Genomic DNA, 15821 nt, shown 5'->3' on the forward strand with positions numbered 1-15821 from the left:
ATTAGTACCGTCACAGTTTCAACTAATGTTTTGCCTTCAGAATTCAATGTTCAATACACTCAAATATTAAGAACACAAGACCCAAATATGACGTTAGATGAGAACTAGCACTGGATATAAAATTACTAATTTGAACAAATGAAAATATTATTAGAATTAACAAAATTTTATGATGTAAATATGCACCTGGACAACATAATTACTCTGGCCAGATATTAACACAATTCAAATTTACAACGTTTTCGTTGTCATCTCTATATCAACTACCTGATTCCTGAAAAAACACCCCACTCTGGCAGTATGATTCCCACTAATCCTCAACAGAGTCAATTAAAAACCTTCATCGCGACAGATGCAGAAGACACCGCCATGTCCAGCAGAACTATGCACGCCAGCTAGATATAGTTCAAAATTTACAGTAACAGCTCTCCAATAAAGAATAAACTATCCAAGCAGGTTTGGAGAATGTCACTAAATTTGGTGATAATGAACACTAAGAATTTACAAATTCCTATAATACTACCGATCAATGCAGGCAACCCAAGAACAATAGTTGCTCAGAAGCATTTTACATAATCACAACAAAACCTGCAAGAATCAATCATAATTCATAGTTAAGTCTGTAATCTTTGTTAAGACGGCATAAATAAAATACAGAAAAATACCTGCAATACACTCTTTCGAACATCCCTTTTAATATTGGTTGAAATTTATTAACAATTACAAATTTTAGCTGGTTTCACTTTTCACTTAACGAGTCTTTTCTGATTTTTTAGTTTTCAGTAAATTGTATACCAATGAGAAGTGTAAAAAATGTGCTTAAAAGAGTAATTACTTATGGAACAACAACAAACTTTATCCCACCAGGTGATGCTTGTATATAAAAAAAATCAGAATAAAAATGATAAGAAAATATTTTTTCCTTTTAATTATTTTTCTTACAGAAATAAAGCTTAGAAAGCAGAAGAAATGGTTTCTGCAATGCATCAAAATAAACAATGACCATTCAGACAATAATAGGCCAAGCTCACTTTTGTCCAATCTGAAGGAAAACAAAATACTAATAAAGATTAGACTTTATCACCTAATATCACTTTTATCACATTCACACCAGTATATTATCCTAAAATAACTATTTCCCCTTTCCTTTCGGTTACATTTACAAAATGTGGTAAATACAGGAATGTAAATTCGTAAGCATTAAATATTATATGGTAGCTCAGAAAAGACAAGCAAGGCTCGATTACCCACCTCTGATGCATATGCAATTGGTAGTCACCTGCTTTGAACTAGTCTGTAATTTAGAACCAAGTCCTCTGTTTTCTTCCATATATAAGCTCGCACTGTGGCCAAGCTCATTTCAGGAGATAGGACCTGTAAATAAACTAAAAGGATGACTAAATGCAGATTACTTAAATGATAAATAGTATCATGCAAAATAAAGTCAAATAAAAACAACATTCAGTCTTTGGGCCAAATGATATTTAAAAAAAAGATATTATCATCATCTCCAACCAGTAAAAGGTGCAATAAGTTTAATAACTTGATTAAAACACAAAATGGAAAATAAAGGTGGTAACACACAAGAACAGTTAAGACTAGAGATCAAATACAAGTACTACAGTCTATTTTAAGACTGCAATACATCAGTAAAAAGGTCAACTAGGAGTGTATAATATCTGAAATTGAGTTTTATAACAAAGGGCTTACCAGTAGGTTAAGAATTTAAGAAGAAAGTCATCTCAAACCTTATTATCAGTTCATCTTGTGATATCCAGTGAAAAAAAAATCTAACACGATGAATAATACCACTACTAAAAGAAATCCCAGCTTTAAGAAACATTCCACTGAGTTTTGGGATAATCAAATCAAGATTATTTAAACCATATAAACCCTAATATTCTGTCCTGCATCATGGACTCCAGAAGTCGGTTAAAATAGTAACTTCGTAATTGCAAATTACAAACCAACATCCACACTACATAATTCTAACAAGCTTAAATATGTTTTTAATTCTTCAAATTTGTATCACTCTTTCCTATAGTCCACCAAATTAAAAATTGTCTTCATTTAGCCTTGAATTAAAAAAAAATGTTAGTTGGATCCTTACGTACTAAAGACGTTACACTAGTTGCTAATGTGGCTAACGTCCATGTCAACAATAACGTGTACCTAAACTAATCATATGAAAATTCACTTTTTAAATTTATTGGCTAAAATATAATTTTAATCTCTCTCAAATTTAGGTCAAATTTAAAGTCCCCAACTAAATGTGATTTTTGTCTCTCAAATTTGAAATTGATTTTTTAATCCAAAAAATTAAAAATATATTTTAGTTGCCCAAATCTCAAATGATTTTTAGTCCCCTTAAATTTAAATATTAATTTTTTAATCCTCTAATTTTGAAATAACTCATTTTAGTTCGTAAAGTTGTTAAAGAATCTACATACTAAATTAAGAAATGAAAATGAATAATTGAAAACTTCATTAATAGTTCTACGTCTCTATTCAAGGTGAAAAACAAATTAAATAGAATAAAAGGAGAATATAGGCAGGTAGTGGGAATTGATCCCACATCATTAATTCGGAAGGCATACTATAGTCAACATTGATTCACCGTTTTGAATTAATGTCTCTGATTCAAAACTCAATACTTTACAAAAAAATTAAAGGAAGGATATCTTAAAAAAATCCCTTAAAATCTATGTCAACCCTTTTGTATTGTATAAATGAGTTTAAGTGAATAACACTGTTTTCCAACAATTTTAGAGATACGATTTATCCCAATTTTAAACTTCAGAAATTTTAAGTATAAAATAATGTTGAGGTCAATTTGTTTAGGAGTTTAAACCCCCAAAATCCAGTGAACCAAAAGGAAAAATTGTATTCACACATTCTAGTTACAACCACTATATTTAATCTCAAAGTTAAAACTTAAGTCAAAACTTCATTCACAACAATGTGACAAAAAATAACGAATAAAGATAAGAATGAACTATATTTTGAAATGTCGGAGACTAAAAGAATACTTTAAATTTGGAACACTAAAAAACTTATTCATAAATTTGAGGACTTATATTGTCAATTTTACATTTGAAGGACTAAAAAATAATTTTAAGTTTGGGAAACTAAAATAAAGTTTTATCCAGATTTTAGGAACAAGTATATATTTTGGGCAAAAAAAATAGAAAAATTGAATTTTCAAATCATTATCCTAGTTACACGAGACCAAAAAGAGCATTTTCTGAAATTCTGATACTAGAAGAACAATTTTTTAATTTGGAGGACTAAGAGAAAAAAATTATTCAAATTTGAGAGATTAAGAACATATTTAAGCCTTCTTCTAACAATATGTAATTTCTTCAATGACTTCCAGAAACACCAAGACGAAAAACTAAAATGGCAATCAGGTTAACAAATAGATTCTAGAAGACAAAAGGAATTGGAAAGTAAGCTAACCTCAGAAAAATAAAGCATGAAGTCAAGAACTTGGTCAATCACAGTATCATTTAAAAAACCATGCTATACTCATGCAACGTCATAATATAAGACAAGTAAGCAACAAATTACTTGCCTGGTTGCTGCACAATATTTCAATAGAAGGTCTAAGCTTTTGCCAAGGCTTAAATCCAGATCGAAAGGATCCATCTCCAACTGTTTGATGCTGTGACTGTGAACCAGTAACCCCAGGGGCGAAACTACCATCAGCATTTAAGCTGTCCAAAGGTTTGTCAAGCACCATCTTCTCAATTACATAATTAATAACCTAAACCAACCAAAAGAAGAGAAAGTTAAGTTCATCATAAGAAAATGTATCATCTACATGTGGTGATATGTTTAGAGAATCAAGGTTAACTTAAAAGCATGATCAGAGTTAACTTAAAAGCAGACGCTAAAAGAATCAAGGCAATTATTAATACCAATTGTCCATTAATATATAAACTTACCTTGTGAATTCTTAATATACGTGGAGCACTTAGCTTCCCTTGGGTGACAATCTGGACTGAGGAGCCTTCACACGGCTGCAAATAGAAACTGCATCTGCAGTGGGTATCACAAGAAAACACATATCAACGAGAGCATTATATAACTAGGCTGAGATTGTCATCATGGTCAGCCAATCAAATTCAAAGACAATGTTCCATTTTTCCCTCTCTCTACACACACACACACACATATATATAAGAAAAAGAATTTAACTATGACTTTTAACCATATATAAATTGATTTCATGTTCAAAAATCCATGATAAGTACTACCATATTTTTGGGTATGATTAAATAGATGTAATCCTCAGAGTTAAGCAATTATGCTGAGGGAACAAAATATACAAATTGTCACAAGCACGACTTATTGCTCTCAACTACAACCACATATTCTAGGAAACTATTAAAATGGAAGGAAAAATAAAGAGGGGGGCAAAATTACTTAGTGTTTTCTCTGGGAGGTAACCGATTATTCAAGACACAATCAAGGCACCACCAGGGGAAGTCTTTCTCATCCTTAGTTCCATCTAAATCAGTAATTTTTTTCCTCCACGGACCTCCATGAGAGCCCTCAGTAATAATGGAAGGAGGGGAAGTAACTGAGAATTCAAACGGAGGATAAACCATAGTATCATTCTCAGAACTACCATCAACCTCAATTCTTGAATGGGTAAGACTTCTAGAAGCAATATCTTTTCCAGATAATAACTCCCCATTAGCCGAAGCTGGGGATCCTGTTCTCTGCTTTCGTTTTCTCAACCAATGAGCCAAGAGCCCTTTAAGGGTTTCGCGGCCCAAATTAACCTGCAGAATAACAGGCAACGATTTAGATTGTTCACTCATGACAACTAACTGACGAAAACATTTTCATTATGTCATTGTGTGCATGAATTGCATATTTCTTAAAACTATAAAGCTTCAAAACAGAACTCGGCTAATTTAGTTCAACAGACATAAAAATCTTGATGCTTCCATCATGACCAATATACTATGAACCAAGATAGGAATAATTCCAGATTGGGCAAGATTATGGACTAAAGATGGTATGATGATTATGTGCCACACTAACTGCAATGAATCCCATGAAGATTAAGTGGTTGACACTTATACAGTTTCACGTCAATTATAGCCAATGCTAACAAGTAAATAAGGAGTTGACTTTAATTGTAGTGGCATACCAAAAACTAGGAGCAAAATTAATATAATTATAAATTTAAAAAAAGGGCAAATACATTTTTCAAGACAATGATGCCATTACCTTATCATCTTCAGGCTTGCCGACAATGTTAAGATCTGCTGAATACATTTCTGCAGAAAAACACTGGGGTGTGTCCAAATGAACTGACAAGCTCCCAAGCCTGGTATCCACAGTAAACCATGCAGGAATGCTAACCTAAAGCAGCATTTGCAAAAATTAAAAGCTGGCTTGAACAAATAAAGTACAGAGAACCGTGTCATCTTGCAAAAAAAAGAAAATATAATTGTTAAAAAAGAAATTCTTGATGTGAATCATACCATCTCAAATAACTCTTCCTTTTTCTCCTCAAATGAAACCTAGATAGTTCACAAGTAAAGCAAGAGCTATATTAGTTGAAACTTTGTAAATATCATTCATTTATTACAGTCAATCTTCTTCCCCGGCAAAAAGCAATGTGATACAAGTTACAAATGAAAATGCAACCAGTTGTCACCTTTCCATAATCTTCAATCACAACGCCTTTAGTAATCTCCCAAAGTTTCACTGAACCAGATGCATCCTTTGCCAAAAGTTATTCATCAGGTGAGAAAATAACAGACAAAGGTCATGTCAATATGCAGGGCATAAAAAAATTACCAGAAAACATCACGGTTACCTTTGTCAGCACATGCCTCTTATTATTCAAAACTCCATGTTGTACTATTGCAGGTGTACCAAGGATAGTTAAGGTAGGTTCTTTGTATACAGGAACCTATTAGATCAGTAATTTCGACAATAAAGGGACAATTATTAGTTCTAAGAAAAAGAGAACCCAAAAGAAAATTATTTTCAACAAAAACTAGTTTAGAAGACAAAATCTGTCATATTCACTAACAGGAAGTACTAATATTGGATATCTAAGCTAACATGCCTCATCTATACATGTATATATGCAACTGGTATTATGAGAACTGAGAGCAACACAATGGAAGATAAACATATAAAAAATTAATATAGTAATTTTGTTTCAGAAATAAATGTAACATACAGGGGTAGATCCTTCCAGTGACACTCTTGCTCTTGAAAAAGACAAGTTTCCTGCTAAAAAAGAATTGCCTCTCTGGAAAATCTTTTCAGGGTTGCATCCTTCAGTGGGCCATCTATGAACTGAAGAGTCTGTTGATGCAACCCACATGTTATCACCGTGCAAAGCTAATTGAAGAATAGGGTGCTCGCCAGTACAAAGCAAACTACTCTCTCTGGTTTGCAAATCTGTCAAGTATAACTTAGGATATAAAAGAATACGACATTAGAAGATGGGGTTCGTGAGGTAAACAGGAAAAGGAGATGTTATGTCACATAAATTCAAGAAGTAACAACTAAAAAAAAAATAGTTTGATGTTAATTTTAGTTGAAAGTTGCACTCACTGAAAAGTCTCTCCCCCCACTATAAACATGACTAAACGTTGGGGTGCTGGCAAGTGCCCAAACAGAATCTGTATGAACTGCATAAGAATGCACACATCTCTGCTGACCTATATCCCAAAGCCTGTGAGGAAAGATGGACAAATTATTAGTCAACAACAAAACAAAACGAATTGAAATGCTTATAACTACTCCATATGCAACCATTACCTTATCATTGAGTCTGAAGATCCAGATAAACAATATCTGCAATGATGAACATCAAATCATCACAGCTGACTTGTTGAAAAAACATATTACTTAATTTGAACTAAACAAATTTATTCAGTGAAAAGATACATTGCTGTATACAATGAAAAGAAACCCAAACACACTTTTCACTGTATGATTGACTATTAAACAAGTCCACTCTAACATAGTCAATCAAAGAATTAGGTTGTTCATGTGCATTATTATCTACAGGTTGTGGGAAAACATAGAAATGCCAAATGAGCAAGATCAATGAGAAGAGAGAGACAGAATTTTATGATAATAAAGAAGTTAAAAATAAAAAGGAGGAAAAGCAAGTTACAAACTTTAAAATATAATTGTAAACTGAAAAATAGCAACTAAAACTAGATTTCCACCCCCACACACCTGCCAGTAGAATCCAGAAGCAGAGCCCTGATGTTATCTGTGTGACCTTTTAGCTTTAGAGTCTTTGATCCTGTTCTTGCGTCCCAGACGCGCACAACCTAGAGAATCCCCCAAAAATGTGGAAGAAGAAACAAACCATGGTAAAGAAACATGCCACAAATTCAAGCTACTAAAGCGATACATCATCTTTATATAATAAGCACAAACAAAGCACTTCCAATGTTTCAAAAGTTAAAAAGCCTCAACAAATCAGAGCATAGGCCATACTGTACCTTTTCAGTGCCACCAGACACGAGAATTGTTCCACTTTCATTTGTAGCTAATGCATAAACAGAATCTTTATGGCCTTTGGCAGCAATTGGAATGTATCCCTGAGTTTGATTAGTGTTCATGGACATATTGGTGCTTGAGTTAATAGTTCGCAAGCTTGTCAATGGTAGTGAGTTGCCAGAACCATTGATACCATTTGAAGATTCGTCAACTGTACTGTCATTGCTCTTAGAGACTGGAGTGGTGGCAGCCTCTATATCCCATACAAAAACCTCCCCACCAAGGCCACCAGAGGCAACAATATTGCTCTAAAATGCATGACACTAATAAACAATCAAAGAATGGATTTGACATTGATAATTCAACCAAATTATCTATCTGATTCAATGCATGACATATAGAAACAACAAGTTAACTATTTTCTTGATGCACGAAATAAGAAGCATAAAATGTTTGAAGAACGTTACATTTTTTCCTGCTGCTGCAAGGCATGTAACGTAGTCAGAGTGTTGCCGAAGCGTCCTAGTACAAGTTCCAAGGGACAAGGCATTCCATGTCTAAAACACAAAAAAGAAGATGCAAATAATTATGAAAGTACTTGCATCATTTCAGAAGAGCAAGGATTGGTCGGAACAAAAAAGCTAGCCACCAACAAACCTTGAGGGTAGTATCTGACGAACAAGAAACAAGTGTACTGTCACCAACAAGAACAGCGTCATTAACCTGCAAGAATAAAATAGCATTTATAAATTATGTATTCCATTGTACTTAAGCTGTTGTGCATGTGCTAAAGATTGTGCTGGTGTCAGGTTTTGTGGGTACAACTTAATGCTAACGAAACAGGGTTTTGGACTTTGGGGGAAAAAGTAAAAGTCGAAGAATGATCATAAGTTCAAAACATTGACATATTGAACAAAAAGAATTGCATAAATTTCTAACAACAATAAATAATTAGACAAAAAGAGGATAATTTTGAAGGAAATGTCCACTAGACATTTCAGAATATTATGAATTTTACAGTATAAGAGAAGGCAAGAGAAATAGACAACCTAAAAACAAAGTTCAAGAATGCAGAGATAACTTTATCTCAAACAATACAAAACTCAAATTGAGTTGCACACGTGCACTTGCAGTTTTGGGTTATTTTACACATGAAAATCCAATAGGTTGTTATAGCCTTTTCCTTTTCAACCATACCTTCATAATTAGAATTAAGCTCGTTAAATTCAACACCTCAAATCATTACAGGCAGCAGGAAAGGATATACGATGAAGTACTCCACAAAAAATAAAATAAATAAAAGTGAATGTCAAATTCAGACCATCGAAGCCCTATTTTTGTAGATGAAATTCTAAAAAGACGCAATACTCATCTTAGTATAAACATCCAATACACTCCACAAATAATCATAACCAAGATGGCAAGACCACAACAATGAGAGCTCTTTTATACATAGCATGGTAAATAGATTTCCCACATTGCATTATACACTTCCTGACACCTTTTGACCTTTTGACCTTTTAAAAAAATGCATTATTAACAGTGTAACATAAAGTCCACCAAGAAATTCCTTGTGCAGGAAAAATGACAAAAATAGCTGCTGGGAGGTGTTCCATTGCAGATGAAGCTTTATGAAGTAACCATGATTCAAAAACACTGCCATGTACCAGAAGTTACTAAATAAAAAGTAAAGTATTAAATGGAAGGGAAGAAAAAAAATAACACAAGGATTACCCAATCAACATGAGATTCAAAAGTAGCCGAGCATGTTGCTCTATCCACAGATAGTACCCATCGCTTTAACCTGCCATCACGGCTCCCAGTGAAGAGATAATCAGACCCGTCAGATGCTTCAGATGTAAGCAGAGCCAAACAATTTATGCCTGCACAATGCTGCAGTAAAGAGCCAAGTTACAATTCTAGACTGTTCAACTAAGAGATCAATCAAAATTGAAGGAAATTCAACAAAAACAAGAAATATTGAAAGAATAATATCTATGACTATAAAACCTTTCAAAGAAAAACACAAGTACCTGGCATAAAGGAGCCAAGTACTGTATGAACTATTCATGAAGATTTGATCAAATAGAATGTAAATATTGGGTAAATATTAAAAACCAAAAGGTCAAAATATGCAAACCACCAAGTGGGTCTAAGTCAAAGTAAAAAGAGAAATTAAAATTAAAATTTAGGGTAAACCTCCATCTTGGTATTTGTAAAATTCTTTCAAACGTGAATTAGTACACACATGCTGTTTACTAAGACCAAATTTATGACAGCCAATAATCAAACATACTCACTAGAGCAGAATTTAAGTCACTGTATTGAGAGGAAGATTAAGTCAAAAGAACTTTTCAAGGACCAAAATGGGAATTCAAAAAATCCATTACATAGTATTTTCATCCAAGTAAAAAGATGTTTGCGTTTACTAAAATCAACCCAATCAGTTTCAACTAGTTAACAGATTTGGAAGCATAATATGAAAGAATTTTTTTGTAGGAGTGGATAAGGACAAAAATGCAACTACTAGAAGCAAGCATGAAACTTGTATGCTACCCTGGAACAAATAAAATAAATAAGTAAATAAAACAGCGAGCTCACCTTAGTGTCATCAGAATCATTCAACACATAGGTTAATCTCTTCTCCTTGCGAGGACGAGTTGAGTTGTTTCCGTTGCTCGCACTACCCACGCGGTGCATTGCAGAAACTGTCAAGTACATAAATCATATAGCTTAAATAATATCCCCAGGGATAGATTGAGAAAATAATTCCACAACAGAAATAAAATAAAACTAAACAAATCATATGTAGTTTATGGATTATGGATTATGATCATTTATTTAACAAACGAAAGGCAGAAAAACTCTCTCAAGACACATCCAAATACACCCACTTTCACAGAAAGGCGTTACCTATAAGGCATAACCGTATATCGCGGGAGCTCCTAGAAACTAACACTAAGAAGTCTCTGTAACAGTAGCTAGTTATTATCAAATGTTTTCAGCCATTATATAAGATGGACCACAGTCTTCTCAACATCCCAACACTGATACCAAAATCTACAGCTCCAGACATGGTTTTTCACAATTACTAAGAAGCCAATAGTTATAGCTCCCACGTCCCGGACGTGATTCAGAACTTCTCAATGGTTTTCGAGACACGCTACATCATTTCTTACAACAATTCCCTGAGAACCTCACAATCCAGGCAAAGTTTAAAATCATTCTTTCCATACTGTCTAAATTACCAGTCAAAGCATAATCGCGTATTAAACGCAGCGAATACTCAATGCGAATCAAATCAAAACGCAGAGTAACGTCATCAATAACAAAAAACACACCCAAAATTCATAACATACTGAACCCGCAGAAGCTATCGAATACCCCAAATCATCGACACAGGTAACGCAGACGAAGAAAAAAGAGAAAATAAAAGGTCGGAAAACGAAAACATAACTCTTCGCACAAATTAACTAAACCGATCATAAAGAAGTATAAGCTAAAACAGACTAATAACGAGATGCGATAATTTGTTTGGTAGAATCGAAAGGAGAAAACAACGGAATAAAACGAAATCCAGCTGGAATAGGAGAAGATGAATCAGTGGAAGGAACAAACCGTGATGAGTGAGAAATTGGGAGCACTTTGAGTGCTTGCGTTTGTTGCAGTGGCAAGGTTTCAAGTTTAGAGAGAGAAAATGTTTGGACGAAGGAGAGAGAGAAGGGTGAAGACAGCGAACATGGGTGTGGAAATATGGGCGTCCAGATTTATTCCGGTAGATCCTTTGACCCGTTTATGCCTTTTATCTGAGGGCAAGATGGTCTTTACAGTCGAAGAAAGGATAAACCAAAACCATGGAGAGAGGAAAAATAAGCAGCATGGCCGATGATTCATCAAAAGCAGCTCCGTCTGCGGAACCAATGCTTTCAATGGGGTTCTTCTTTTTTCTTTTTTTTTTTTCTTTAAATAAGAACGTAGTATTCTTGCGAAGAGAAGTATTAGTTTTACACGCTGTAACAAACTTTTATTAATAAATTATTTGTATTAATTACGTCAATTTGTTATCCTAATTTTACGATTGCAGTAAATTCAATTAATCAAAGGAAAATACCTTAAAAAATCCTTTGTGATTATAGGCTAACTGTAAATTAAATTTCCTTATTACGGTGCATTAAATGATATTATTTTGATTAAAAAAGCCGTTGTTTGCACGCTTTGTGTCAGTTTGTAATTAACATCTTTTATAATTTGTTATGAAGGTGTTCGCTTAGAGCAATATAAAACATCTATAGGAAGAAATATATTATTTATTATTTGAGGGATTTGGAATTAAATTATTTATTATTTGAGGGGTACATCATTTTAAAATATTTCAACCACCGTGTTGGATCTGTGGCATGAAGCAAGACATTTTGGTTGAATTTGTTATGTTTATAAAAACAAGGTTTAATTGCTTCCTTTGTCCCCAGTTTGGTTGAATTGTGTCAAATTCATCCTCATTTTTAAAAAAGTTTCATTGTCGTCCTCACGTGGTATAAAAGTGTCAATTGAATCCAAACATAGAAAAAATTTGTGACAAAGTAGTCATTTTTCTTATATCTCTGTGTCTTCCTTTCATATGTCACTTCTCTGGAGCTATGAAAAGCCTTAAATTGGATAAGGTAAAATGAATATCTGTACTTGATTGTATAAAAGGAAGACACAAATATATAGGAAAAATGACTACTTTGACACAAATTTTTTCTATGTTTGGATTCAATTGACACTTTTACACCACGTGAGGACGACAATGAAACTTTTACACCACGTGAGGATGACAATGAAACTTTTTTAAAAATGAGGATGAATTTGACACAATTCAACCAAACTGGGGACAAAGGAAGCAATTAAACCTAAAAACAATCTACAATTATGTAAAAATCATCTTATGAATCATAAGAAATTAAAAGTTTTTTATGCCATGACATGTCCGATTTTTAATCCTTATCATCTTTTTAAAGAAACAAAAATTGTCATTTTTTTGTACAAATTTACAGAATTGGTGCTATTACGAGACTTTGACATTTCAAATAATAAAACACTTTAATTATATATCACCTGCACGAAATGTCATCAAAAAATATAAATGTACGAGAAAAAATCAGACTTATGCATAAAAAAATAATACTTTCAATAAATAAATCAACCAAATATAAAATAGTTAAAACTATTTTTGAAAAAAAAAATATAAGATACAAAATACTAAAATAAATAAATCATGTATATTTTCAATCCGCAAACATTAAATAAATTATGTCAATGTTCTTAATTTGAGGTGAAGTGCATTTTTAGATACGTACTTAGCATAAATGTGATTGATTTTCATGAAAAAAAAATGTGATTGATTTCTTATATTCAAATAGAAACGTACTTTTTTCATGTTGTTTGGATTGGTAGCTCTATTCCACCATATTATATGAATTTATTGAGTATTAGAGTTATACTCCTACTTTAAAACCCCATACATTTATTTAGCATATTATACATGCTCAAATACTTCAAAACCCATTAAACATGCTTGATTACTTTAAAAAACACAATTACGCGTGATTGTGTTAATGAACTGTATAAAGAAAGGTCAACCAATAAATAATATCATGTAGATTTTCTAATAATTAAGTCCATTATTTTTTACAACAAAAATATGATTTGAAGAGTAATATTTGAGTTTTATTTTGTTATCTCTAATCCATAGTTTTCATATAAAATATCTAATAAATTAAAAGTGTGTAATTTATATAAGTTTGTTTGTCGAGATAGGGTAAGATTGTTCACAAAACCTAAATAAGAACTATTTTTTAAAAGTTTTGTTGGTGTCTAAGTGTATATACATGGTCAATATGTTGAATCAGCATCTACCCTTTATGTCTTGTTCTCAAACATATAGAATAAATTATTTATTAAATAATGATAACAATGTTCTTAATAAGGCGATTAAGAACAAAAATGTTATTGGTTTAGCCAAGGAATGTTTCCTTTTCTTTTTTGTGATTAAGAATTTATTTAACATCTTGTATTGGGCACTGTAAGGACAAAAGTTTGTTATTTTTTTTAAGAGTCATTTATTATATATTTAATATTATAAAGTATCAATTATCTTTTACATATTCATTAGTTTTTTTATAAGATACATAAACAAAAACTCCCAAAATAAGGGTTGCAAATAATCATTATCAATGTATTTATGATTCCTTCTACACATTTTATTATCATAAAGTTTTTTTTTTCATAATCTTTCCACAAAAGGAAAATATATAAATAAAATATCAAATGGAAGATGACCACTCAAGCAAGAGATGTTAAAGTCTTATAATTTTATTAATAGGTTTTGAAAATAATTTGTGATTATGTTCTTTGATTTATATTTTATGTGATGTTTGACTCATAATCAATTCAACATATTATTTTATCAATATAAGAAATAGATTTGATATTGGTTAGATTTGTGGTTCTATTTTGATTTTACAATTGAAATGGCGAGTTAATAAATAAAGACTTTAGACTTTTGGTTTTTAACTAAGGCATATTATTCAATGTAGACTTCAAGAACTAAAATATATATGATATGAAAAAAGATAAAATTATTTAAATGTAAAAATGAGAATGTGTTTTAAATAGTAAAATACACAGTGAGCAATGTTTGAACAATGAAAGGAGAAAGTGTGAGCAATTGATCAAAGCTCAATCTTGACGAACTTGTGATGAAGACAAAAACGCGTCACGATGTGTCTTCTTATTGCAAACACACATTAAACATGTCAAACAAACATGAGAAGGATAAAAACGAATCTACATATAACAAAAGATGGTTCATGATTATGACCAATAATGGAAATGGAAAGGAGAAGATAAAAGGATGTTAATATAGAATCTTCAAATTATACGAATTTGATCACAGGTCTTTTTTCCAAATATTTATCTCCTAAACACAAAGGAAAAACATTTACAATTCAAATTATTTATGACAAGGTCAAAAATCAAAACACGTATTTACTATGTTTCATGTAGGAGGGAATTTAAAGAACAAGAAGATTATAAACACAATTGGAAAATAATTTAAAAAATTAAATAAATTGTAATTTTTTTTTTAATTTTATAGAATGTAAATTCCCCGAACAAACCAGTACATATTTGTTAGGTAAGCGAGTCTCGCTAGACAAAGGTCAACATATGTAATTTTTGTTTTATGTTATTTTGATATGTTTTTGGCTTTGGATTTGTTTTAAGGCTTGTAGGTTCCTTAAACTTAAGTACCAATTTTTAAGTCACATTATATGCATTCACGTTATTTGAAAGATGATTCTCTTAATTTTTCAATTAGAACTATGATTTTAATAAAAAATATTATTTTTATGACAAATTTTCATTTGACTTATCAAACAACTCTTGGATTGTAGTGTATCCATCGTTGCTTTATTCCACATTACTTTTTGATTTATTTTTGTCGTATCTTTTGATGATTTAAATTTATTATACTTTTTTTAATAGGATCGTAATAAAAAGAAATGAGACCAATAATTAAAAAAAATAAAATACGAGCTTTTGTCATTTAAATAAAGACTACAACATATGTTGTGACATCAAAGTATATTTTCTAAAAATCTAACCTTAAAAAAGGAAAAATAAACTTTGAAACTTATAATTATAAAACTAATTTTAAAAATACTACACATTTTAATTTTCTTTTGTTTTTAAAACAAAATTTATTAAGCAATTCTCAAATTAGCCGCATTACATTTATAACGTGCTATATTATTTCTAACATCTGACTTACATCATAAAAATTGTGTTTGTTGTAAATGAAAACATTTTTCTAAAGTTCTTTAATGGATTGATAGAACTTTTTTTTTCTTCTAAAGAATTTTGTTAAATGCGTTTCACATCCCACACGTCAACAATGTATTCGAGAGTATGTTTTTCGGTGTTCTATAAGATGACATTTAACAAATTGTTATACATGAAAAAGAAGAAAAAATCTTGTGCATCATCACAAGAAATTTAAATGAATGAAAATATTATTTATTTAAATTATGTGTTTTAAAACACTAAACAATATAACAATAGTCAGATTTGGAATGAACCATTTGCAAAATAGTTACATATTAAAATACTAATTACTTATAAATGTTGATCGAGGAGCAATTTAGATGTTTTCCGTCAAACTTATATTTCAAATGAAAATTTATTTATTTATCTATTTATTTATATTTTAAAGAATAGTATTAAAAATGCCACAAACTAATACAATTGTTTGAAATGCTCATGTGTTGTCACTATCGTTTTGTGTG

The 15821-nt window shown here is 31.4% G+C and overlaps 1 protein-coding gene across 2 annotated transcripts; it reads right to left on the minus strand.

The window, feature by feature from the left end:
- Positions 1-129: 129 nt before the first annotated feature.
- On the minus strand, positions 130-11452 carry LRS1 (Transducin/WD40 repeat-like superfamily protein). Of its 2 annotated transcripts, XM_047297264.2 has the most exons (19): positions 11113-11452; positions 10096-10202; positions 9229-9387; positions 8152-8217; positions 7962-8051; positions 7497-7802; positions 7225-7322; positions 6799-6834; positions 6592-6712; positions 6212-6448; positions 5840-5935; positions 5678-5743; positions 5502-5540; positions 5245-5379; positions 4429-4790; positions 3948-4041; positions 3575-3766; positions 1252-1374; positions 130-588 (listed from the first exon to the last, which is right to left on the minus strand). In XM_047297264.2, exons 2-18 carry the CDS (start codon positions 10192-10194, stop codon positions 1276-1278), a joined length of 2295 nt encoding a protein of 764 aa, XP_047153220.2. In that variant the 5' UTR covers positions 10195-10202; positions 11113-11452; the 3' UTR covers positions 130-588; positions 1252-1275. The 2 variants fall into 2 exon arrangements, with proteins under 2 accessions (XP_047153220.2, XP_087972506.1); XM_088116380.1 differs by lacking the exon at positions 11113-11452 and having other exon boundaries at positions 10096-10215.
- Positions 11453-15821: the final 4369 nt, after the last annotated feature.

The sequence above is a fragment of the Vigna umbellata genome, chromosome 5, assembly GCF_029865625.1.
Source record: "Vigna umbellata cultivar VRB3 chromosome 5, Vumbellata_1.0, whole genome shotgun sequence".
NCBI lineage: Eukaryota > Viridiplantae > Streptophyta > Magnoliopsida > Fabales > Fabaceae > Vigna > Vigna umbellata.